Source organism: Eptatretus burgeri, chromosome 6 (genome assembly GCF_056783735.1).
Source record: "Eptatretus burgeri isolate ZD-2024b chromosome 6, Ebu_testis_v1, whole genome shotgun sequence".
Classification (NCBI taxonomy): domain Eukaryota; kingdom Metazoa; phylum Chordata; class Myxini; order Myxiniformes; family Myxinidae; genus Eptatretus; species Eptatretus burgeri.
In genome coordinates, this window is record NC_140966.1 from 46,184,721 (window position 1) to 46,211,941 (window position 27,221).

A 27,221-nucleotide genomic window follows, 5' to 3' on the forward strand; every position below is an offset into this window, starting at 1 on the left:
ACAGCCAGACATAGGGGATGGAGAAACACCCGAGGAGCCGGATACCCAGACCACGTCAAACTCCTCAGCAACTGCTCCGGTTGGTAAATGCTTCTTTTGTGGGTACAAAAGGCATCCTCGTCAAAAATGTCCCGCCAGAGATGCCACATGCATGAATTGCGACAAGAAAGGGCATTATGCCAGGGTATGTAAATCTACTCTAAGGAGAAATAAACCCACTTCTGCGGCTCTCTACTCGCAAAATAAATTGACTGCAGCCTCCCCGGGGAATCTATCCAAGGCTATCATCAACGTACGAATTAACGGGCATATGGCTGAGGCACTGATTGATACCGGTAGCTCTGAAAGTTTCGTCAACAGCTCGCTAGTGAAGGGCAGGAAATGGGTAATCCACCCGACTGACAATACGGTATGCATGGCCGCCACCTCACTACAATCCCGCATACGAGGGTACTGCAATGTTGAATTGGACGTAAAAGGGTACACGCATCGGGATGTAAAGGTGCTGGTGCTTCGTGATTTGTGCGCAGACGTAATTCTGGGTCATAATGTCCTCAAGCAGCACACGAGCGTCGAAATACCCTTTGGAGGAAGCAAGCCTCGTCTAATTTTAAATGCGTTGACCACCGCGGAGGTGACATCCCCCCAGCTGTTCGCTAACTTGTCGCCAGTCTGCAAACCGATAGCGATCAAATCGCGGCGATATACCACTGCTGACATGAATTTCATCACTTCGGAAACCAAGCGATTACTGGAAGAGGGAATTATAGAACCGAGCGATTCGCCATGGCGCGCACAGGTGTTAGTAACCAGCAGTCAGAACCATAAGAAACGAATGGTTGTCGATTATTCCCAAACGGTCAATCGCTTCACCCAACTCGACGCCTACCCCCTGCCGCGCATAGATGAGATGGTCGAACGCGTGGCCAATTATAAGGTATTCAGTACCATCGACTTGCGAAGCGCCTATCATCAAATTCCCATCCGAGAGGAAGACAAACCTTACACTGCATTCCAGGCAGGGAGGCGCCTCTACCAATTCAGGAGAATACCTTTCGGTGTCACGAATGGGGTAGCTTGCTTCCAACGGGTTATGGACGACATCATCTCAGATGAAAACCTCAAAGACACTTTTGTTTACGTGGATAATGTCACAGTGTGCGGTAGGGATCAGAGGGAACATGATAGGAATCTGGACAGATTCTTGAGCATTGCTAGAAAATATAATCTGACTCTCAACTACGAGAAATGCGTATTCTCGGCAAGGTCAATTGACCTTCTCGGCTACACAATAGCCGACGGCACAATTAAGCCTGATCCTGAGCGATTGCGCCCGCTCCGTGAGCTTCCACCACCTCAGGACTTGCAGACAATGCGCCGGGTGATCGGGATGTTCGCTTACTATGCGAGATGGATTTCGCAATACTCCGAGAAAATACATCCCCTAGTGCATTGCAAAAACTTTCCACCAGATGCCGCTGTTGTAAGAGCTTTCCACAACCTCAAGGATGATATCAGTAAGTCCGTGGTTTTATCGATCGACAGCTCGGTGCCCTTCGTGGTGGAAACCGACGCTTCAAATCACGCCATAGCTGCTACGCTTAATCAGTCTGGGCGGCCGGTCGCGTTCTTCTCGAGAACTCTCTCTAGAAGCGAACAGAGACACTCAGCGATAGAGAAGGAGGCGTACGCCATCGTTGAAGCGCTGCGGAAATGGAGACATTATTTACTGGGAAACCACTTCACGCTCGTTACGGACCAACGATCCGTGGCATTCATGTTTGATGGGAAAAATAACGGGAAAATTAAGAATGAAAAAATTATGAGATGGCGGATAGACCTAGCTTGCTACAGTTACGACATTGTTTACCGGCCCGGGAAAGAAAACCCTGCTGCAGATACCTTCTCCCGGGTCTACAGTTCGGCAACAATCAGTCAGGCTTTGCAAGACCTCCATGTGTCTCTGTGCCACCCAGGGGTAACCAGGATGGCACATTTCGTACGCAGACAAAATCTTCCCTATTCTGTTGAAGATATTAAACAAATGAATGCTTCATGCCCTGTTTGTGCTGAACTAAAACCCAGATTCTATGGCGCGGCATCTGGCAGACTGATCAAGGCCACTTCCCCCTTCGAGAGACTAAACATCGACTTCAAAGGGCCCCTGCCGACCGAAACAGACAACAGATACATATTCACCGTTGTTGATGAATATTCAAGGTTCCCTTTCGCGTTTCCGTGCTCGGATATGACCTCGGGCACTGTCGTGAAATGTCTCTCTGACCTCTTCGCTATGTTTGGGAGACCTTCGTACATACATTCAGACAGAGGGCCGTGTTTCATGTCGGCCGGGCTAAAACAATTCCTATTAGAGCACGGCATAGCAACTAGTCGAACGACGGGTTACAACCCACAGGGAAACGGGCAGGTGGAACGGTATAATGGAGTTATTTGGAAAGCCGTAACTCTGGCGCTGAAATCGAGAGGACTGGGCCCCGAGCGGTGGGAGGTTACCCTTCTCGACGCTCTGAATTCCATACGCTCTTTGCTCTGCACGTCCACAAATGCCACTCCTCACGAACGAATGTTTACTCACCAACGACGTTATGTTGACGGTCAAACGGTGCCCAACTGGCTGACCCATCCCGGTACAGTGTTCATGAAACGCCCGGTACGACAAAGCAAGTATGAACCGCTGGTGGAGGGGGTCGAACTCATTGACACTAATCCAGAGTATGCTCATGTCAGGCTCCCGGATGGCAGGGAGACCACTGTGTCGGTTCGCCATCTGGCTCCCTCAGGTACTCCTCCCGCAGGTACACCACCTTCTGGCACTCCTCCTTCTGACATTTCCCCCCAGGAACTCCGCCGGGCGACGGGGCTGCCGCGTTCCACCCGAGAGCGATCGAGGAGTCATCCCCGGCACAAGTCGAGGCTCACCAAGAGGATCGGGAGTCTCCCTCAAGTGAAACTGCCGTTTACTCCCGGAGAGGTCGACGAATAAGGCCCCCTCGACGACTCAATCTGTAAAGGGGATTATCGGCATTCTCGCTGCTCATGCTCCTATATGCCCATTATATCATATATCGATGCTCATTTCCATGCTCCTACAACTCAAAATAATCACTGCTTGGCATGTATGCTTCTGTAGATCTATTAGTCCGCGTTGCTTGAAATGTATACTCCTATAGTGCTAAAGCAATCATGGTGTGTAAGATGGGCCCCTAGTTACATTTTAAAGGTGAGGAGAATGTGGTGAATTGAGGTGAATTGAGGGACATGACGCGGGATCACATGTTGTGCGTCTCGCGTATAAGGGGAGGTCTCTGCGGCACGAGTGGTGGTCCCCGGGGCATTGCCATTTACATCGGCTGTTCACTTGATGCTCGTTAACTGAAGGTGCTCATTGACTGGTGAGAATGGAGATTATATCGAACTCCGTGCTTACGCGAATTTATTCTGCAATGATTAATTGCACATGTATACGTTACTGCTTATGTACTCCTAGCTGAACCTGTATTCCCCGGTGTGCCCGTAGAAGCGGCTCCAATCAAATGGAATAAAGCCTATACTCTGAAGGTTCATCTCTCGCTCTCATTTCAATATATATATATATACAAGCCTCACTTCGCTGCACCTGGGTGGGTTTGAAGGTAGAGAAGTAACAGTTGAAACCCAAATCCTATCCATGTTCCTCCTGAAGACTTCATCTTTGCTTTTTGCTTGTTTGGGTTCCTTTTGATGACTCCAATGCAGGACCTTACCTATTTGGTCTTCCATTTGATTTCAATTAAATATATTTGAATCACATTCTGAGTTAAATTGAATAATAATAAACATCATGGGTGAGGATCAAGTGTCCGATCAAAGCAGGACCTCTTGGTACCCGGTCATCACTGGCAGCAGTTATAAAGTGACAGTTCTACTTATGTCAATTATTAATTACATAACAGACGAGAACACAAAAGCCACACAAAATACACCACACAAAACTACACAAACAAGTACTGGTGAGGATCTGCAATCCTTGATTGCTCTTTTTCTTGTTACTCTCGCCAGAGGAGAGGGTATTGCATTTGGGTCCGTTTGGTTGTCTGTTTATTTGTCTGTCTGTCTATTTGTCCGCACAGAACTTTTGTGTTTTTCTCTGCAACCATTCGTCAGATTGAGACAAAATTTTCAGCATTGGTGTGACTACTCATGAAGAATGTTTTGATTGATAATGATGACGTCATAGGTCACGTGGTGTGGCAGCCATATTGGAAAAACGGAAAAACTTTGAACCTCTATCTCTGAAACGGCACTAAGGAAAAAACTTGAAACTTGGCAAATAGTAAGTACTCTGCATGCGGAATGAGCGTGATTTTTGTGACGTCATAGGTATCCTCGTTATGATGTCATAATTGCATATGTAGAATTCCACATCTGAGCAGTATGAAAATTTTTGAGGATCATCTCGGGATAAAATGGTCCACAGAAATTTTTTTATGACATCATTGGTCACGTGATTCAGTAGCCATATTGTTTGTTTTTTGGGTTTTTTTTTTTTAAACCTTCAACAATCTTCTTCTCTGAAGTGGCTGAACAGATCGAAATGAAACTTCACACGTATGACCGCCTGTCCATGAGGACCATGCTTGACAGTAGGGATGGTGTTGACTGGGTGATGTGCACTGTTAGGGTTTCACCAGACATAATACTTTGAATTTAGATCAAAATGTTAAATTTTTGTCTCGTCTGACCACAAAACTATTCTCCACATGCCTGCAGTATCACTAAAATTATTTTTCACAAACTCCATACGAGCTTTAAGATGCGTCTTTTTCAGTAATGGCTTCTTTCTTAGCACATAGAGGTCAGCCTTGTGAAGGGAACAGGATATTGTTGATTTATGAACACTGACCTCCATCTCGGACATAGAGCCTTGCAGAAGTCATTGTTGGATTTACAGCGACATCCCAAACCAGTTTCCTGCTTGCTTGGCTGCTGAGTTTGGATGGGCAACCTGATTTGGGTGGTCTGGGTGGTATGTCTTCCATTTCTTAATGATGGATTTCACCATCCTCAAAAGGATGAGTGACTTTGAAATCTTTTTATAACCTTCTCCTGAACGATGCTTCTCCACCACTTTATGTCTGACTTCTATGGACGGCTCCTTGGTCTTTAAAAAATATATATATATATATACATTGTCGAGGCTCGTATGAGAGCTAACACGCAACACACAGCAAGAGGGGCATGAGACAAGAGGGGTGGGAGAGGAAAGAACAAAACAGTGGGGAACAGAGACATTATGAGATCTGTGGAAGGGAGAGGGATGACGCGGGGAACACGGGGTATACAAGATGGTATACAGGGACTTTCAGGAAGGAAAGCAGGGAATTTGAAGGAGGTAGGTTTGGGCTGGATTATCGGGGGTAGAAAAGATCGAGTATCTGGATAAGGGACGATAAGAGGTGGTGGTGAACTGCTGTTTTGAAGGTCTGGAGGAAAGAATGGGATTGAACAGAGTGAGGGAGTTTATTCCAAAGGTGGGGAAAAAGAGGAATGAAAGAGTGAAGGTGAGCAGTGATTCGTGATTTTGGTAGTTTAACCAGAAGGGGGTTGTTGGCGGACCTGGAGCGCCCTGCGGAAATATGGTGGGGACAAATTGCAGAGAGAGCAGGGGGAGGCGAGGCTGGAGAGGAGACGGTAGAAGACAGAAATACCACCGACATGCCTGCGGTGAGAGAGTGAGAGGCCCAAAGACTCGGTCTCATCGGAGGAGATGTCAATGATCCGAAATGCCTTGGTTTCCACAGCATGAAGCCGAGAAAGGTGAGAGGCAGGAGCACCAGCCCAGAGGGGAGAGCAGTGCTCCATCAGGCTGAGGATGAAAGCTTTGTATGTGAAAAGCTTCATGTTTGCCTTGTTAGTTGACCAAGTGAGTTGCACCTTAAAACTCCTTAGATAAGTGGGGGAGCTTAATTTTTAAGTTAAACCTCTGAATACATACAGGTGAAATCGATTACACCTGCTCTTTTAACCTTTCAAACAAATAATCTGCTCCTGAAATGATTTTGGGTTCATTAGTCAAAGGGTTTGAATACTTGTACAACTAAGAATCATCTGATATTCTCTGTAAATCCAACTTATTCACATTTAACTGCATTTTTAAAGCTTTATTACTTTGGAATAGTTTGTGAAGATTCTGTATATTAAGTTTGATTTGAAAGCACCATGAAATAAGCTCAGGTGGCATCAAAATGTGAAAACTTTGGAGGGGTGGCAGGGTGGGAGGGGGTGGGTGGTGGGTGGTTGAATACTTTTGCAGACCACTGTATGTATATATATATATGTATATATATATATACATACATATATATATATATATATATATATATATATATATATATATCGAACATAAAGAGTAAAAAAGGCAAGTAGGTCGAAAATGAGAGTGTTTAAAATGGTCACAAACCTGTTTAACAAGTTTCTTCCCTTCATCGTTAGTAGATGAGTCAAACCAATCGCAATACATTACAGGTGACGTGAAACACACCTGTAAAGGCAATGGCAAAAAAGTTCATTTGAGAAAGCACACAGACAAAGGTAAGACAGAGATCTGAAAGCAGGTCCATGGTTAATTCACTCTGAGGTATGTGTTGCTCGACGATGATGACTTTACTTTTCAATGTGCTGTTAGGAGCTCTACAATTTTGGTGATTATGTGCTTCTCATTTGATTGGTGTTGCCGCTGATTGGATTTTGGTTGCTGGTGATTGGATTTTTGTTCCTGGTTATTGGATTTTGGTTGCTTGTTAATGGATTTTGATGACTGTTTTTTGTTCATGGGGTGTTTATATAATTGGGTTTTTACAACTGGCTATATTTGTGGTAAGATTTGGTTTACTGTCTGATAGCATATGGTGTAGAGGTAGGGAGTGCACTTACCTTCGTGGTGTGTCGTGTCAGTTCAATCCCCAGCCCAATCATTAACTCTTCGATTGGTGTTTCACATGCAGGGTGAGGCATTGATAGGTTTTCCATCCCTTGGATGGACGTTAAACTGTGGACTCATTCGCTCGCATTGGCTGGGGTTAGGATGGACTTTAAATAAGTCCATGGTTAGAATTTTCTCACAAAGATGCGAGTTGTTGATTGTTATTGGTGCAGTTTTTAAAGTTTTGCTTTTTCAACTGGGGTCTGGTGACCTGATATATTTACCCGCACACACGAAGCAAAAAGTGGGGTTAAGCTGTTTAAGATTTAAAGATAAAAGGATATCAGTTTAAGATAAAGGAACTACTTGATTTGAATTCAGTTATATTTTGAGCACGAATCGGAACACTCATCTAACCAGAGTTGGTGTCAAAGCCACCCAATGCTCGCCTTTTTATACATTTATCGTTTTTAAAAGACTTGTCCAATAATATTTTTTATAAAGCATTGCAGTAAAGTCTGATCCAAATCATTTTAAAGCAATATATGTATTTGTATATTGTAATCAGTAAAAAATAGTGTGGTAGATAAAAACATTAGAAAGGAAATAACTTGCAACAAAAACTTTAACATTTTCACGCTCACGCTGATGCTCACGCCGGGGGTATCGCTACAGGCGATATCGCCTGTTCAAAGAACAGGCGAGCTAAAAGCGAACCTGTGGTTTAGCAATACTTTGGCTATGAATTCATCTCAATCACACATGCGCAAAGAGGAGTGAGATAATTGTTTTACTCTGTCTGTCTGATGGTGAAACAAAATTGAAAATCATTCCAAACAGGAAACTTACTGCTTTTAAGGATGTCATAAAGTATACAAACAATAGGCACAAATAACAAATGTAATGTGTTAAATAAGGTGATGGAAGAGACGTTGCATGAACGGCGGTAAACTCCAATTTTTTTTTTCCTCCAACCTTTAAAATCTTTATTTTATTTCAATTGAATTGTATACTTGAACACTTTATAACAAAAATCACCTTTTTGGCACTTTCAAAAACCTTCTGTTTTGTAGTACTTGGGCAAAATATTCATGCCCCGACGGCAGAGTATCTGCAAGAAAAACTCTTGAGAATCATTATTCACTCCATCTCATGCCCCGGTGACAGAATAACCGAGATTCTGTATTCTGACAAATATGGTGGCGCATAATCGCTGCGTGGGTACCATCACACCTGTCATGCAAGGTTCACGAACAAAACAAACTTAGGTCGTGCTCAGAAACACAAAGGAGTGTAAAAGTTTCTTCCCATGTCGTGTTTCTCAAGTCTGTACAGGGTAAGGTGTTCCACGAACTCTCTAGTCCTAGTTGTTACCATTTTGTGTGTTTTTCATTGTTGGAGGCTTAATTTTCATGGTTGGTGACTCATGGGCTAGTAGGATGGCCTACAGGTAAGCACACTTGTATTTAAGCTGTTTTGTGGCATTTCCTCGAGTATAGGCTACTGTTGGCAGATGACTACGATATTATGTATGTGGATGAGTTATCAATTCACATTAAAGGAATGTGGTTTTGCAAGAAAAGTCACAGGCAAAGTTTTGGGGATTTTATATTTATTATGAAGATCTATTTTTACCTCTGCCACCGAAGGTGGACAGAGGTTACGTTTTCATCCCTGTCTGTTTGTTGGTGAGCGAAATATCGCAAAAATTTGATGGATTTGGATTTTGGTGGAGAGGTTGGGTGTATGACAAAAACGAATTGTGTAAATTTTGGTGAAGATCCGGATCCAGAAACTAAAAAAAAAAATCCTTAAGTGATTCTTCACAATTGAGAGAAAGGGCCAGAAACGATATCTCAATAAGTTGTGGACGGATTATGATAAAACCTGGTGGATGAGTTGGGTCGGTCACAAGAACAAACCCATTCGATTCTAGTTTAGGTCTGGCCTGCAGATCTGGCCTGTCGGTGGGGTCCAAAACCTAAAGCTTGGCAGAGCTTCGTGCGCTCTATCGAGTGCCGTTCTAGTATTCCCGATGTTTTCCCCTTTTGCCCCACATGCCAACCACCATCTACCTGAATATGTTCTTTCCTCTTTTTCCAGTTGCTCGTGGTATTGAAGAGAAACACGATTCAGGATGGCTCAAGGCACCATCACTTGGTGCATCCAGCGCTTTGTTGTCATCAGCAACTTTATATTGGCTGTGAGGGATACAACATACCTGATACACCATTTATGTTGCTGTCGTTGTCTTATGATTACCTCCACCACCGAAGGTGAAGGAGGTTATATTTTCACCCCTCTGTGTTTGTCTGCCTTTTTGTGTGCAGGATATCTCAAAAAGTTGTGGACGGATCTGGATGAAATTTTGTGGACAGGTTCGGTGGTGTGAGAAGGACGAACTGATTAGATTTTGGTGTAGATCCGGATCCGGATCCGACGACTAGGATTTTAAAAGTGAATCTTCACCATTGAGAGATCGGGCTAAAAAAAAAGATATTTAGCACGACATCTCAAAATGTTGTGGACGGATTCGGACGAAAAACTTGGTGGACAGGATGGGTGTGTGACAAGGAAGAATTGATTCGATTTTGGTGAAAATCCGAATCCGGATCTGGATACGAGAATTATTTAATTTTAGAAAGTGATTCTTCACCATTGAGAGAGATAGGGCCAAAAAACGATATGTTGCAAAATCCTTCAAAAATGTCTTGGGCCCGATATGTCCGCGTGGATCAGGCATTACGTGTCGGAGGTATGCGCTCTACCGAGAGCACTTCCAGTTTCAATTGCATCACTGTTTCACATATGAAACATTTCATGGTTTTCCTGACATCAAGAAAATGGCAATCTGTTCGATCTTGCCACAGGTCACAAAGCAACGCCTTTCTAGTCGTGGAATTGTCATCACATTTCTGATTTGCATAATTCATGAAAATCAAATGATTCAAAATGCAGTATGGTAGGATAGTTAGGAAACACCCTCATTGCTCAGTTTCATAGCATCATGTCCTCGATGAAGGACTTGACAGTTCCAGGAATGGATTATATAATTGTCTGTCAGAGAATGGAGAGTACTTCAATCATCCCAGCCATCCACAAATCAACTGTAGGAATAATTATCATCATGAAGTGGACGATTCCAGGCAACACCAACCACGATCATTAATCTGGCAGACCATCGGAGATCCCCTCAAGAGGGAAGAAAGTTTCTGCAGATGGAGCAGATGTGACTTTTTCATCACATAAAATGTCGATGATGATGAAAAGTTTTGGGGAGTCATCGGGGATGTCAGAAAAGACATTGCAGCACATTTAGCCGTGAATTTTATGGAATACCGCAAGAGCAGCTGCACACAAGCATTCCATCAGTGTGCTCATTCCATGGCGTCGTGCAATGATCACAGGTATCTTTGGGCCTCCAAATGTGGAAACAGATTTCGTGGAGTAACAAGTAGAGGTGCACGTTGATAAAATTTGATGGCACAGGCTGCGATCTTTTGGAACACTAATTACGAGCTCAACAAGTCCAAAATCTGAAGGAATGAAGTGGCACGCCACATGAGGAAATGTGAATGTATCAAAAATTTGTAAATTTAAAGTAAAGGTCCAGGATGTGATACGGGTATGGGAAGGCCTTATGGGACATTAAATGTCTGCACATGAATGAATGTTTTTGCATGGCAGGTAAATGGTGTGTCTAATGACCTGTGGTTGGGTTATATACTTATTAGATGTAGTACATGTGGGCTTGCTATCCAATGAGTAAAGGGAATGAAGGGGAAAGAGGTGGGAATAAAAGGGAAAGGAGTTTGGAATAACAGGAATTGGGACATCTGAGGAAAGGTGAGGGAGAGGAGGATCAAGGTCAAATTTTCACCATTCTTTATTACCAACATTGCCCCAAGTATGGATGAAAAAAAAAGAAAAGAAATCTCTCGTTTCTTTGTTCTTATTTTCAATGGAATTTTTAATCCCATTCTATCACATCAATTCATTTTCACGTCTAAAAAATATGACAAACACCCCCTCCCTGCCCTCCTACCCCCCACAGTGTTTGGGTGTGGCTCTCTTTGCCGTGGGAGTTTACGTGGTCTCTGATCCATGGGAAATTCGTCCAATCGTGAATCAGACTGGCACTGGTTCCATCTTCGCTGCGGGGTGGATTGCTGTATTTACAGGTCTGGCCTTCCTGCTTCTTGGCATTTTTGGAATGGTGGCTGCCTTCAACTACTCACGCGTCTTGCTTTTAATCGTAAGTAATGTTTGAAAAAGATTCTCTTGGACCCTGTTACACTTCATTATTCGTCCCCTACCGGTTTCACATGAGGGGACCATAGGTTTGCTCTCCGTCTGTCCGTCCCACCTTTGGTTTTTCAGACTTTTTCCCCATACCCTTTAACATATTTAACTGAAACTTGCTGCAAAGCTTTTTTATGATAAGTTACAGAACAAGCTTGAGTTTCAGGAAATTTCGTCAATTTTTCAGAGTTATATTTTTGGACTTGTTTTTCATTGTCATCCTTGTTTTTAATTTCCACTGCCTCCTAATCCTCAACCAGGCCTCATATTAACTATCACATTTTTTCCCTCTTCCTCCAGTACATCATCTGTGCTATCGTGGTGTTCATCTTTGAGATGACGTCCTGCATATTGGCGGTCACACACAGAGATCATGTAAGATGTTTATCTCTTCTAAATTGTTGAAACATTTTATTAATACTGTACTTGGATATGTACCATTGTTTTTCAAAACCATGTGACATGGTCGTGCCTTGATTCTTAAATCTTAAATCTCACCTTCGTAAACATCCTGTACTCCCCTCTCGCCTGCCTCGTGTTACCCTCAGCTTGTTCCGGAGTTCTTTTTGAAAGATATGCTGAACGAGTACCGGGCTGGACATGCACAACAGGACTTCACATCTTCCTGGAACACCATAATGCAGAAAGTTAGGATTCCAGATCACCACTCCTTATGGTTAACTCACTTAATAGACTTTTAGCGAAAAGGTTGCCGAGCATAACATCAATCTGCTCCCATTTCTTATTTGCAGCACTCATGCTGTGGCGTTAATGGACCAGAAGACTGGATATCATACACATCCACCTATAAAAATCAGCTCCATTCTGGGGATGAATTCCCATGGCCTCGTCAATGCTGTCGCGAGACCAACGAAGGAAACATTCCTGGTTCAGCAGAGGCATGCAACAGAGGAGACCAGAATTCTGTGAAAACCCAAGTAAACATTCTTCCATGTCACAGTCCAGCTTACTATACACACGACATGAAACACAGGGCACTGAGCATATAACTAATGTTTCACTCTAATTCCTCTTCGTTTGATGTTATTGTCTGCAAAATTAGAATTCCTGAGAAAATTGCAGGTCTGCTCAATGGTACATTTTTTCAGCTCTGAGTTGTCACATATATATATACATATATATATATATATATATACATATATACATATATATATATACATATATATATATATATATATATACATATATATATATATACATATATATATATATATATATATTGTTGCGGATTCCGCGCCCGCCGGCGTGCGAACGGCCACGTAACTCGAATCGCGGCACGTCGCCCACCGGACGGACAATCCAGTCGTGACCCTCTCGGACTAACGCCGGGAACCAGTCACGGGTGGACCTTTCGGTCTCACCGCGATCGAGCCAATCAGCCCCCGCGTGGGATAGGGTTGCTCGCCAAATTCGACCTACCTAAGTACCCACGCGGAGGGTAGACCGGGCGATCGCACCTCGCCGCAGGTCGACTTCGGACACGGGCCACTTAAGCGACCCGTTCCGTACTATCAGAATAACCGAGCGGTGTTATCGTCGACCTCGACGGTTCGATTAATTATCGGGCATACTCAGCCCACTACCAACCCTTTACGTGAAGCAAGATGAGGGTTCAATGGGGGAAAAGACGAAGCGAAGCGGGAGAACAGTTCAACAATAAAGCACATTTATTCTCGGCACACGGGAAGCACACAAATACAATTCCACCAAATGCACACAAAAAAAAGAAAACACAATTCCATTTACACAAAAAGCAAATATAAAAGTGAAAACACAGTGCAGAGCTAATACCGACTACCGAGCACACGGCAACACTTATACAATTCTACTTCACAGACGGCGCCGACAACACATACCCAAAACCAAGGAAAAGAAATACCTCAAGAATGAGGCGGGCCTGAGGCCGAGACCGGGTCGCGCCTACCCGTCTGGTGATGAGACGCGGAGCGGCGATGGCCCCGCAACCCGCGGTCCTCGTGGACGGTGTCTGGTAGGGGGTGGGAACGGGGCCCCCTTGGTCGCACTATCTCAGCGCGGGGGGGAAACAGGAGGGGGTTGCTGATGCTCGGGGTATAGAGGATCTTTATTATCCCTGGTGTGCGTCTCCACCTCGGCCAGGTCGCGCTGCCGGCCTCCCTCGGGCGTGCAGCTCCTGGCACCGACGCGAGCACCCCCTCGTCCGACTCTCTTCAGCTTCTCCAGCCACTGCAGGCTTCGGGCTCCAGACTTCCACACTCGTCCCCTCCGTTCCGACTCCTTCTCGTTCTCGTTCTCTTCTTTCTGACTGACGAACACCGTCCTTTTATCCCCCCGTAACTTCGCCTTTGACCCCCTCCCTTTGACCTTTCACCTCGCTCCCCATTGGCCCGAGAAAAAGTGGGCGTGAAGGCTTTTTGATCCACAAATTTGCATATATCGATCGCCCTGGGGGCGGGGCCACCCGCCCCTCGCTCACCGATTGGACGGCAAAAAGTGGGCGTGTGTCGTTTTTGATCCGTTTTTGAAGCACAAAATCCGTGATTTTGTACACGCTGTTCGACGCGCGTTCTGCATGAGTCCAACACCGGTACCCACAGCGGGGCAAGAACGGTGGCGATGCTACGGTTGCGAGGTGTGACGTGAAGGTCGTGGCGGTTGTGGTGAAGCGGTGTTGTGGTTGGTGGTTGATGTTGTGGTTGTGATGGTAATCATGGCGGTTGGTCCAAAATAAAGATAGTAAAAGAAAAACGGCTATCCTGAAGAGTCGCAGCACGTATAAATGACATGTATTCCCACTAGACAACGGGTTTGGGCCTAACTACACATGCACTTACCGAGATACCTCACCTAAGGGACCTGAATGGTGGTTTGCGAATTTGGTAACCACAACACTACCCCCTTCCCTTTTTACAGACTCGTCCCGAGTCGTCAAATTTTCGTGTGCCATCATGTGTAGTTTTCCCCTAGTACATTTTACCTACGGATCCCTGAGTGCGACATTCATGGTATTCGTGTCCCCAAAATAAATAACCTGAGGGCTGCGTAACTATCTAAACAAACTCACTCATACGGACGACTTAAATAAAATTGCCGGCGCTAAGACATACATGCCGGGGGGCGCACTCATATTTACAGTACATCTTACCTTAACTTACAAATTTTACACTAAACCATGGCCCAGGATCATTGAACTCTGCAAAAGAAAAGCAGTTAGCAGGGAGCCAGGCTGCCCGCATGCAGTCTCTGACTCAAACAATGCAGGTGACAGGGAACGTGGCTGGCTGCTCACACGCAGTCCAAGGCCTTCCCTTTTGAACTGAACGCAGTGAACCACAACGGTGCATGGGCTGCACAAACGCAGTCTCCGTGCCAGCTCAAGTGGCACACGCAATGAACACAACGAATGGATGGATGAATGGATGGACGCAAACACGGTGCACGGGCCGCCACTGCAGGCCCGTGTTGTAGCTGCCAACAGGGCAGTTCTCGCAGCTTGCAAACTGTTGCTTTGCGGATCCTGGCGCACATGGAAATGAACAGGGGGGGGGGGGGTGAAGCAAAATTGAACGGGGCTGGTGAACGTGGGCAGTGGCATGGCATGGCAAAGGCAGCAGGCAAACACAGCCCGCAGAAGAAGGCCGCTGCAGGCAAACATAGCGGGCAGATGAACTGGCCGGCACAGGCCTTGAAGCAAACACGGCCAGCCGATGGCACAGGCCTTGCAGCAAAACAACAGCTGCCGATGAAGTTGGCCGGCCTCCGCCTTGAAGCAAAACACGGCCAGCCGATGAAGTTGGCCAGCTCTTGCCGTTCAGTGGAGGTTGGTGGAGGGAGTGCGGTGGTGCTGGCCACTTGGAGGGCGGGCTCGGACCTACCTACCTGTCTCCCTCCCAACCTATCGCCTTTGCCTGTCACTGTACATACCCACTCCCTTAATTTGTCAAACCCCAATTTAGCCCCAACTTATTTTTTTGTTGTTTTTATTTTTACTTCCCCTCTATAAATCGTCCCCTAACCCCCTTTACTGTCCTTGTTCGGCTAACCTATCCTGTCACCTAGCCTACTCCCAACCCCTACGTTCCCTTCCCGGAGGGGAATAAGGGAGAGCTAACGTCCTGTGTCGAGGCCCAACGAAGCCTCAGAATGGCCTCCCCAGAGTTCGGCGATCTTAACACCAAGTGGGTCCAGCGGCCCACAACGACAGCGAGGGGATGGATGGTGCGGAGGGGTACATCTCCTAATCTACCCTAACCATTTAACTGTTAAACTACCCCGGGGCTTTCAACAAGCGCCTCTCGCTTAAACTATTGGTTCTAACAACCCAGATTCCCGTCGCCTGTGTTGGTGTCCTCACAATTTCGGGCCTCGCCCCCCAATTTTCTCTCCGTGCCCTCACACGGTCTCCTGGCTGGGACACGTGGCTCCCTTTGGCAGGCACGACCCTCTGCCGAATCTCCCGCTATGGCACCCCGGGCACTACACTGCCTCCGAGCCTACCAGCTCCCTAACACCGGGGAGTGCCCCCCATGGCACCTCCCCTGAAACGCACACGTGGCAGGCCGGCCTCCCGGGCCCCTTTCCGAGGGTCACCCGTGCCCACAACACTGCCCACGCGGCTAATGGCGCCCCGGGCCCCCGCACCAAGCAGGCGCACCCGTGCCCACTACTCTATCCTGGCCCCCCATGGGCCCATGGCCTACCGCGGCCGACTAGCCTGGTGCCCGGGGTACCCACTCAGCGATACTCACCTTTCGCAGCCACGCTCCCAAGCCCGTCAACAGGGCTCCTGCACCCCTCCAAATGGGTTTCGAGCCTACATTCCCACCAACAACAAAACGACCTCCATTTTTCAATTTGACTAACCCCCTAACTCACTTTACTCTGACCCCGGGGTCCCTTGGGCGGGAGTCACTCCTCCCCCCAATCACTCATCGCACCATGCATTCCCCATTCACTCCACTCACACAGACCCGCTGGCCTCACTCACTCACCATGTACACGTACTCGCCTCAACTCTTCAACACACTCACCGCTGAACTCTGCCATCCTTCTAACTACCTCCCCTAACTAACTCGTGCTCCCACGTCGTCCCTTAAACTACAGCACGTTCCTTTTAACACTACGTAGCTAAGCTACGTCCCCTCTACACATTCACAGTCTGTCTCTGTCTCAAATAAATCATTTTATTTCCCAACCTAAATCTGACTACAATCCCTCTAACTAATCCATTCCACGGACTCCATGAGGACTTACCCCTGCCCCATGAAGTCGGTCTAACTAAGCTAACCCTTCCCCCTAACTAGTTTCCATCCTGTGCCCAGGGTAAGGGGGTCTTTCACCCCTTGCCCAGGAATCCTTTGCACCCGAAAGTGAGGCTTGCTTTTTTTTCTTTTTTTCCCATGCGCAGCACCTGCGCGGCAACTCAGAGCTCGCGCACTTTGCACCTGGCCGTGACGTCATGCAGCTGCACGTGTTCCTCGTCCCTCCTTGGACGGGACCATCCGGCAGAGATACCCCTCCTGCCGGATTCCAACCACACGTGCAGCCATGACGTCACCGTGCGCATAAAAAAAAACACAAGCCCCACGTCTCGAGGGGTTCCCCACGCGAACACATGTGCTTTGCCCGTTGGAGCTTAACACACACGATCGCGTGGAGAACCCGTCCGGTCCAAATCCATTTACCTGCCTAAACTTTGTCCGTCCGCGGGATCGGCAAATCCACCGCTGGCGTTTCCGGACCGGGACTTCACTCTCGCAAGCGAGCACGTGGTGGTCTCGTGCGTTGCACAGCACGAACCGCGTGCTCACTGCCGGGTGAACCCGGTACGGTCCGCGAAACAACCACAGCCGCTACTCGGCTTTCTTTCCTCTGTCGCCTTCGTCGTCGCCATTCAACCCACGCACACCTGCGTGTTACGACGCACACAGTCCACTCCATCACATTCACACCGGGAGACGCGGCTGCGTGCTCCCGCATGCCAACCGACATCTCCCTCTCATACCGCTCTCTCACACACACGGTCTCCCTGGCACACAGCGACCTTGCACACGGCCGTTCACTCACGCGTGCGGGGGCACTCACCCGCGGTGCCTCACTCGCACTCCGTGCCTCATCCACACACGCGGGGGCACTCACCCGCGGTACCTCACTCATACACACGGCGACACTCACACACGCGGTCTCTTCCACACACGGTGCCTCACCCACACACGCGGGGGCACTAACCCGCGGTGCCTCACTCACACTCCGTGCCTCATCCACACACCGTGCCTCACTCACACACGCGAGGGCACTCACCCGCGGTGCCTCATTCACACACACGGCGACACTCACACACGGTGCCTTATCCACACACGGCGTGCTGGGAAGCACGTACCCTGGCACCATCGCCACTACACCACTCACACACGGGGTCGCTTCCACACACGGGGCCGCACTCACACCTTGCACCACACACACAGGGACAACCACACTGGGGATTCGTGTCCCCACAAGAGTCTCCGGGGCCTCTATACCCCCCAAGCTTTCCAAGCACCTGTCCACAGCACCCGTCCTCTCAACCTCGCAAAGCACGACCGAACTCACCTGGTCGTGACTCGCCTCAAGGGGGCATACTCCCTCCCCTCGTTCCTGGAGGAGGCCATCCAGGTGCTCGCACTGGGTCCCCACACGCTCCGCGAGCTCACCCCGATTATCCTCCACTACCTCCGTGTGTGTGTGTGCGTCACTTACCCCGTCTTCATCGTGTAGTCTTCCCTCTATTTTTTTTGTCTCCCGTGTCTCTGCCAACTCTTCACCCTTTACCTCCCTTGTCTCAACTATTATTTCCGTTGTCGTCACCTCGTGTCTCGTCTCACACGTTTTGGTCTCCCCATTTAATTTTTCCCTTTCGGTCATCGTCACGACCCTCGCCCAACACGTTCCACGAATTATTTTTTCACCCGCCTCCACCGCGGGCCTGTCAGCCGTTGCACCCCCTTCCAGCTCGTTTGCTCCCACACGTGGAGTCGCCATTCCCAGCTCCCTGGTCACGGCCTTCATGCCCGCCTGCAGGCATCGGCCCATGTTCTGCGTCTCACCCCGTAGCTCTTTCATTTCTTCTTTCATGTTTGTTTCCATTCCGTTCATTTTTGTATCCATCTTTTCGTTTATTTGTTGTGTATTCGCATCAATCGTCGTTTTCACTTCATTCATTTGCTTGTTCATGTCTTTCATTTCGTTTTTTATTTCATTTGTCATTGCCGCCAGCATGGCGCAAAGCTGGGCCACGTCGGGTGCGCTTGAGTGAACCGTTTCGGCAGGGGTTGGGGAAGGGTCTTGGTGGAGAGGGGGGGGAGGTGTCATACACCGCGGCCGCTGCCGCACCCACCTCGGGCCCTGGGTTCAGTTGGGCGAGTCCGTGTTCCTGCACAATCAACATTTCCTGCTCGGGGATTCCATCCTGGACCATGGATTCTACACATTCTACATCCATTTCTAATACCCCCGGCTCCCGCTCGCCTTGAGACGCCATCTTGCTTCTCGTGAAGGGTTAATTTCGCTCGCTCGTAATTTGGAGGGAATCGGGGGTCGCTTCTCTCACCCCTGGACCGATTCCCGTAAATTTAGCCGGAGACAGGAGAGCCCGTTTTCCTGTTCTCCGATACCAGTGCCGCGAGGAGGGCGATGAATTTGTATCCCACTCCTGACACCAGTGTTGCGGTTTTCGCGCCCGCCGGCGTGCGAACGGCCACGTAACTCGAATCGCGGCACGTCGCCCACCGGACGGACAATCCAGTCGTGACCCTCTCGGACTAACGCCGGGAACCAGTCACGGGTGGACCTTTCGGTCTCACCGCGATCGAGCCAATCAGCCCCCGCGTGGGATAGGGTTGCTCGCCAAATTCGAACTACCTAAGTACCCACGCGGAGGGTAGACCGGGCGATCGCACCTCGCCGCAGGTCGACTTCGGACACGGGCCACTTAAGCGACCCGTTCCGTACTATCAGAATAACCGAGCGGTGTTATCGTCGACCTCGACGGTTCGATTAATTATCGGGCGTATTCAGCCCACTACCAACCCTTTACGTGAAGCAAGATGGAGATGGATTCAATGGAGGAAAAGACGAAGCGAAGCGGGAGAACAGTTCAACAATAAAGCACATTTATTCGCGGCACACGGGAAGCACACAAATACAATTCCACCAAAAGCACACAAAAAAAAGAAAACACAATTCCATTTACACAAAAAGCAAATATAAAAGTGAGAACACAGTGCAGAGCTAATACCGACTACCGAGCACACGGCAACACTTATACAATTCTACTTCACAGACGGCGCCGACAACACATACCCAAAACCAAGGAAAAGAAATACCCTAAGAATGAGGCAGGCCTGAGGCCGAGACCGGGTCGGGCCTACCCGTCTGGTGATGAGACGCGGAGCGGCGATGGCCCCGCAACCCGCGGGCCTCGTGGACGGTGCCTGGCAGGGGGTGGGAAAAGGGGCCCCCTTGGTCGCACTATCTCAGCGCGGGGGGAAACAGGAGGGGGTTGTTGATGCTCGGGGTATAGAGGATCTTTATTACCCCTGGTGTGCGTCTCCACCTCGGCCAGGACGCGCTGCCGGCCTCCCTCGGGCGTGCAGCTCCTGGCACCGACGCGAGCACCCCCTCGTCCGACTCTCTTCAGCTTCTCCAGCCACTGCAGGCTTCGGGCTCCAGACTTCCACACTCTTCTCTCTCTTCTCTGACTCCTTCTCGTTCTCGTTCTCCTTCTCTCCGACTCCTTCTCGTTCTCCTTCTCCTTTTTCTGACTCGTTCTCCTTCTCGTTCTCGTTCTCCTTTTTCTGACTCGTTCTCCTTCTCGTTCTCGTTCTCCTTTTTCTGACTCGTTCTCCTTTTCGTTCTCGTTCTCCTTTTTCTGACTCGTTCTCCTTCTGCTGACTGACGAACACCGTCCTTTTATCCCCCCGTAACTTCGCCTTTGACCCCCTCCCTTTGACCTTTCACCTCGCTCCCCATTGGCCCGAGAAAAAGTGGGCGTGAAGGCTTTTTGATCCACAAATTTGCATATATCGATCGCCCTGGGGGCGGGGCCAATTCGCCCCTCGCTCACCGATTGGACGGCAAAAAGTGGGCGTGTGTCGTTTTTGATCCGTTTTTGAAGCACAAAATCCGTGATTTTGTACACGCTGTTCGACGCGCGTTCTGCATGAGTCCAACACTGGTACCCACAGCGGGGCAAGAACGGTGGCGATGCTACGGTTGCGAGGTGTGACGTGAAGGTCGTGGCGGTTGTGGTGAAGCGGTGGTTGTGGTCGGTGGTTGATGTTGTGGTTGTGATCATGGCGGTTGGTCCAAAATAAAGATAGTGAAAGAAAAACGGCTATCCTGAAGAGTCGCAGCTCGCATAAATGACATGTATTCCCACTAGACAACGGGTTTGGGCCTAACGACACATGCACTTACCGAGATACCTCACCTTAGGGACCTGAATGGTGGTTTGCGAATCTGGTAACCACAACAATATATATATGTATATATATGTATATATATATATATATATATATATATATATATATATATATATATATATATATATATATATATACACACAGTACACACACACACATATATATATATATATATATATATATATATATATATATATATATATATATATATATATATATATATATATATACACACACAGTACACACACACACATATATATATATATATATACACACAGTACACACACACACATATATATATATATATATATATATATATATATATATATATATATATATATATATATATATATATATATATATATATATATATATATATATATATATATATACACACAGTACACACACACACACACACACACACACATATATATATATATATATATATATATATATATATATATATATATATATATATATATATATATATATATATAATATTGTTGTGGTTACCAAATTCGCAAACCACCATTCAGGCCCCTTAGGTGAGGTATCTCGGTAAGTGCATGTGTAGTTAGGCCCAAACCCGTTGTCTAGTGGGAATACATGTCATTTATGCGTGCTGCGACTCTTCAGGATAGCCGTTTTTCTTTTACTATCTTTATTTTGGACCAACCGCCATGATTACCACCACAACCACAACATCAACCACCAACCACAACGCCGCTTCACCACAACCGCCACGACCTTCACGTCACACCTCGCAACCGTAGCATCGCCACCGTTCTTGCCCCGCTGTGGGTACCGGTGTTGGACTCGTGCATGGCGCACGTTGAACAGCGTGTACAAAATCACAGATTTTGTGCTTCAAAGACGGATCAAAAACGACACACGCCCACTTTTTGCCGTCCAATCAGTGAGCGAGGGACGATTTGGCCCCGCCTCCAGGACGATCGATATATGCAAATTTGTGGATCAAGAAGCCTTCACGCCCACTTTTTCTCGGGCCAATGGGGAGCGAGGTGAAAGGTCAAAGGGAGGGGGTCAAAGGCGAAGCTACGGGGGGGATAAAAGGACCGTGTTCGTCAGTCAGAGCAGTGTGGAAGTCTGGAGCCCGAAGCCTGCAGTAGCTGGAGAAGCTGAAGAGAGTCGAGAAGGGGAGAGTCCAACGAGGAGAGTCCAAAGAAGAGTCCAGAGTCGGAGAGTCCAGAGGCGGAGAGGCGGCAGCGGCGAAGGCAGACGAGGGGGTGCTCGCGTCGGTGCCGGGAGCTGCACGCCCGAGGGAGGCCGGCAGCGCGACCTGGCCGAGGTGGAGACGCACACCAGGGATAATAAAGATCCTCTATACCCCGAGCATCAGCAACCCCCTCCTGTTTCCCCCCGCGCTGAGATAGTGCGACCAAGGGGGCCCCTTTCCCACCCCCTGCCAGACACTGTCCGCGAGGCCCGCGGAGTGAGGCGCCATCGCCGCTCCGCGTCTCATCACCAGACGGGTAGGCGCGACCCGGTCTCGGCCTCAGGCCCGCCTCATTCTTGGGGGTATTCTTTCCTTGGTTTTGGGTATGTGTTGTCGGCGCCGTCTGTGAAGTAGAATTGTATAAGTGTTGCCGTGTGCTCGGTAGTCGGTATTAGCTCTGCACTGTGTTTTCACTTTTATATTTGCTTTTTGTGTAAATGGAATTGTGTTTTTTCTGTGTGCTTTTGGTGGAATTATATGTGTGCTTCCCGTGTGCCGCGAATAAATGTGCTTTATTATTGAACTGTTTCCCGCTTCGCTTCGTCTTTTCCTCCATTGAATCCTCATCTTACTTCACGTAAAGGGTTGGTAGTGGGCTGAATACGCCCGATAATTAATCGAACCGTCGAGGTCGACGATAACACCGCTCGGTTATTCTGATAGTACGGAACGGGTCGCTTAAGTGGCCCGTGTCCGAAGTCGACCTGCGGCGAGGTGCGATCGCCCGGTCTACCCTCCGCGTGGGTACTTAGGTAGGTCGAATTTGGCGAGCAACCCTATCCCACGCGGGGGCTGATTGGCTCGATCGCGGTGAGACCGAAAGGTCCACCCGTGACTGGTTCCCGGCGTTAGTCCGAGAGGGTCACGACTGGATTGTCCGTCCGGTGGGCGACGTGCCGCGATTCGAGTTACGTGGCCGTCAGCACGCCGGCGGGCGCGAAGACCGCAACACTGGTGAAAACAACAACAACAACAACAACATAGAAAACATAGAAAAATATAGAAAACAACAACAACTCTATGAGTGTGAAATTGAACAACTAAAACGGAGGGAGAACGAACAGCTAATGGGGCTCAGAGGGAAAGAACGACTTAGATGGGAAGGAAAAAGGAACCAGGAAGAGACAGAAAAAAGGAACCAGGAGAGAAAATGTATCGAGACACGGGAGACAGAAAAAATTGAGGGAAGACTGCACGATGAAGACGGGGTGAGTGACGCACACACACACACGGAGGTAGTGGAGGACAATGGGGGTGAGCTGGCGGACCGTGCAGGGACCCGGTGCGAGCACCTGGATGGCCTCCTCCAGGAACGAGGGGAGCGAGTATGCCCCCTTGAGGCGAGTCACGACCAGGTGAGTTCGGTCGTGCTTTGCGAGGTTGAGGGGAGGAGTGCTGCGAACGGGTGCACGGAGAGCTTGGGGGGTGTAGAGGCCCCGGAGACCCTTGTGGGGACACATATCCCCAGTGTGGTTGTCCCTGTGTGTGTGGTGCAAGGTGTGAGTGCGTCCCCGTGTGTGGAAGCGACCCCGTGTGTGAGTGGTGTGGTGGCGATGGTGCCGGAGTACGTGCTTCCCAGCACGCCGTGCGTGGGTGAGGCACCGTGTGTGAGTGAGGCCGTGTGTGTGAGTGAAACGGCCAGTGTGAGTGAGGCACCGCGGGTTAGTGCCCCCGCGTGTGTGGATGAAACGGCCAGTGTGGATGAGGCACGGAGTGCGAGTGAGGCACCGCGGGTGAGTGCCCCCGCGTGTGTGAGTGAGGCACGGAGTATGGATGAGACACCGCGGTTGAGTGCCCCCGCGTGTGTGGATGAGGCACCGCGGTTAAGTGCCCCCGCGTGTATGAGTGAGGCACGGTGTGTGGATGAGGCACCGCGGGTGAGTGCCCCCGCGTGTGTAAGTAGTATGGTTTGTGTGAGTGGTGAGGCACCGTGCGTGAGTGAACGGCCGTGTGCAAGGTCGCTGTGTGCAAGGGAGACCGTGTGTGTGAGAGAGCGGTATGAGAGGGAGATGTCGGTTGGCATGCGGGAGCACGCAGCCGCATCTCCCGGTGTGAATGTGATGGAGTGGACTGTGTGCGTCGTAACACGCAGGTGTGCGTGGGTTGAATGGCGACGACGAAGGCGACAGAAGAAAGAAAGCCGAGTAGCGGCTGTAGTTGTTTCGAGGACCGTGCCGGGTTCACCCAGCAGTGAGCACGCGGTTCGTGCTGTGCAACGCACGAGACCGCCATGTGCTCGCTTGCGAGAGTGAAGTCCCGGTCCGGAAACGCACGCGGTGGATTTGCCGATCCCGCGGACGGACAAAGTTTAGGCAGGTAAATGGATTTGGACCGGACGGGTTCTCCACGCGATCGTGTGTGTTAAGCTCCAACGGGCAAAGCACATGTGTTCGCGTGGGGAACCCCTCGAGACGTGGGGCTTGTGTTATTTTTTTTTTATGCGCACGGTGACGTCATGGCTGCACGTGTGGTTGGAATCCGGCAGGAGGGGTATCCCGGCCGGCTGGGACCGTCCAAGGAAGGACGAGGAACACGTGCAGCTGCATGACGTCACGGGCAGGTGCAAAGTGCGCGAGCTCTGAGTTGCCGCGCTGGTGCTGCGCATGGGAAAAAAAAAAGGAAAAAGCAAGCCTCACTTTCGGGTGCACAGGATTCCTGGGCAAAGGGGTGGAAGACCCCCTTGGCCTGGGCACAGGATGGGAAACTAGTTAGGGGGAAGGGTTAGCTTAGTTAGACCGACTTCATGGGGCAGGGGTAAGTCCTCATGGAGTCCGTGGAATGGATTAGTTAGAGGGATTGTAGTCAGATTTAGGTTGGGAAATAAAATGATTTTTGATGATTTGGAGACAGTGACAGACTTGTGAGTGTGTAGAGGGGACGTAGCTTAGCTACGTAGTGTTAAAAGGGAACGTGCTATAGTGTAAGGGACGACGTGGGAGCACGAGTTAGTTAGGGGATGTAGTTAGGAGGATGGCAGAGTTCAGTGGTGTGTGTGTTGAAGAGTAGTTGGTGAGTTGTGAGGTGAGTACTTGTTGAGTGAGTGAGGCCAGCGGGTCTGTGTGAGTGGAGCGAATGGGGAATGCATGGTGCGATGAGTGATTCGGGGGAGGAGTGACTCCCGCCCAAGGGACCCCGGGGTCAGTGTAGAGTGAGTTAGCTGGGTTAGTTAAATTGAAAAATGGAGGTCGTTTTGTTGTTGGTGGGAAGGTAGGCTCGAAACCCATTTGGAGGGGTGCAGGAGCCCTGTTGACGGGCTTGGGAGCGTGGCTGCGAAAGGTGAGTATCGCTGAGTGGGTACCCCGGGCACCAGGCCAGTCGGCCGCGGTAGGCCAAGGGCCCATGGGGGGCCGGGATAGCGTAGTGGGCACGGGTGCGCCTGCTTGGTGCGGGGGCCCGGGGCGCCATTAGCCGCGTGGGCAGTGTTGTGGGCACGGGTGACCCTCGGAAAGGGGCCCGGGAGGCCGGCCTGCCACGTGTGCGTTTCAGGGGAGGTGCCATGGGGGGCACTCCCCGGTGTTAGGGAGCTGGTAGGCTCGGAGGCAGTGTAGTGCCCGGGGGTGCCATAGCGGGAGAATCGGCAGAGGGTCGTGCCTGCCAAAGGGAGCCACGTGTCCCAGCCAGGAGACCGTGTGAGGGCACGGAGAGAAAATTGGGGGGCGAGGCCCGAAATTGTGAGGACACCAACACAGGCGACGGGAATCTGGGTTGTTAGAACCAATAGTTTAAGCGAGAGGCGCTTGTTGAAAGCCCCGGGGTAGTTTAGCAGTTAAATGGTTAGGGTAGATTAGGAGATGTACCCCTCCGCACCATCCATCCCCTCGCTCTCGTTGTGGGCCGCTGGACCCACTTTGGTTATAGATCGCCGAACTCTGGGGAGGCCATTCTGAGGCTTCGTTGGGCCTCGACACAGGACGTTAGCTCTCCCTTGTTCCCCTCTGGGAAGGGAACGTAGGGGTTGGGAGTAGGCTAGGTGACAGGATAGGTTAGCCGAACAAGGACGATAAAGGGGGTTAGGGCACGATTTATAGTGGGAAAATAAAAGTAAAAATAAACAAAAAAATAAGTTGGGGCTAAATTGGGGTTTGACAAATTAAGGGAGTGGGTATGTACAGTGACAGGCAAAGGCAATAGGTTGGGAGGGAGACAGGTAGGTAGGTCCGAGCCCGCCTTCCGAGTGGCCAGCACCACCGCACTCCCTCCACCAACCTCCATTGAACGGCAAAGGCTGGCCAACTTCATCGGCTGGCCGTGTTTTGCTTCAAGGCGGAGGCCGGCCAACTTCATCGGCAGCTGTGTGCTGCAAGGCCTGTGCTGGCCAGTTCATCTGCTGGCTGTTTTTCTTCGAGGCCTGTGCTGGCCAGTTCGTCTGCCGGCTGTGTTTGCCTGCAGCGGCCTTCTTCTGCGGGCTGTGTTTGCCTGCTCACCTTTGCCATGCCATGCCCACTGCCCACGTTCACCAGCCCCGTTCAATTTTTGCTTTGCCCCCCCCCCCCTGTTCATTGCCATGTGCGCCGGGATCAGAAAGCAACAGTTTGCAAGCTGCGAGAACTGCCCTGTTGGCAGCGACAACACGGGCCTGCAGTGGCGGCCCGTGCACCGTGTTTGTGTTCATGCATCCATTCGTTGTGCTCATTGCGTGTGCCACTTGAGCTGGCACGGAGACTACGTTTGTGCAGCCCATGCACCGTTGTGGTTCACTGCGTTCAGTTCAAAAAGGGAAGGCCTTGGACTGCGTGTGAGCAGCCAGCCACGTTCCCTGTCACCTGCATTGTTTTGAGCCAGAGACTGCATGCGAGCAGCCTGACTCCCTGCTAACTGCTTTTCTTTTGCAGAGTTCAGTGATCCTGGGCCATGGTTTAGTGTAAAATTTGTAAGTTAAGGTTAAGATGTACTGTAAATATGAGTGCGCCCCCGGCATGTATGTCTTAGCGCCGGCAATTTTATTTAAGTCGTCCGTGTGATTGAGTTTGTTTAGGTAGTTACGCAGCCCTCAGGTTATTTATTTTGGGGACACGAATACCATGAATGTCGCACTCAGGGATCCGTAGGTAAAATGTACTAGGGGAAAACTACACATGATGGCACACGAAAATTTGACGACTCGGGACGAGTCTGTAAAAAGGGGAGGGGGTAGTGTTGTGGTTACCAAATTCGCAAACCACCATTCAGGCCCCTTAGGTGAGGTATCTCGGTAAGTGCATGTGTAGTTAGGCCCAAACCCGTTGTCTAGTGGGAATACATGTCATTTATGCGTGCTGCGACTCTTCAGGATAGCCGTTTTTCTTTTACTATCTTTATTTTG

The 27,221-nt window shown here is 49.3% G+C and overlaps 1 protein-coding gene and 1 long non-coding RNA gene across 5 annotated transcripts in view; one reads left to right on the forward strand and one right to left on the reverse strand.

Annotated features, from left to right (window-relative positions):
- Positions 1-11,851, reverse strand: part of LOC147024685 (uncharacterized) — a 46,139-nt gene extending 34,288 nt beyond the window's left edge. The window contains exons 1-3 of one of the 3 annotated variants that reach the window (XR_015059150.1): positions 11,723-11,825; positions 7,961-8,033; positions 6,461-6,541 (exon numbers count right to left, since the gene is read on the reverse strand). This is a non-coding gene — a long non-coding RNA (uncharacterized LOC147024685). Of the gene's footprint in view, positions 1-6,460; positions 6,542-7,960; positions 8,034-11,722 lie in introns of all 3 variants that reach the window. The other 2 variants (XR_015059151.1, XR_015059152.1) reach the window with 2 other exon arrangements.
- The window catches only part of LOC147024686 (uroplakin-1b-like), a 39,739-nt gene continuing 18,971 nt past the window's right edge, over positions 6,454-27,221 (forward strand). The window contains exons 1-6 of one of the 2 annotated variants that reach the window (XM_085884837.1): positions 6,454-6,591; positions 9,026-9,125; positions 10,977-11,177; positions 11,525-11,599; positions 11,773-11,871; positions 11,977-12,162. In XM_085884837.1, the coding sequence (XP_085740963.1) occupies positions 9,060-9,125; positions 10,977-11,177; positions 11,525-11,599; positions 11,773-11,871; positions 11,977-12,162 (627 nt within the window). In that variant the 5' untranslated portion in view covers positions 6,454-6,591; positions 9,026-9,059. Of the gene's footprint in view, positions 6,638-9,025; positions 9,126-10,976; positions 11,178-11,524; positions 11,600-11,772; positions 11,872-11,976; positions 12,163-27,221 lie in introns of both variants that reach the window. The other variant, XM_085884836.1, reaches the window with a different exon arrangement.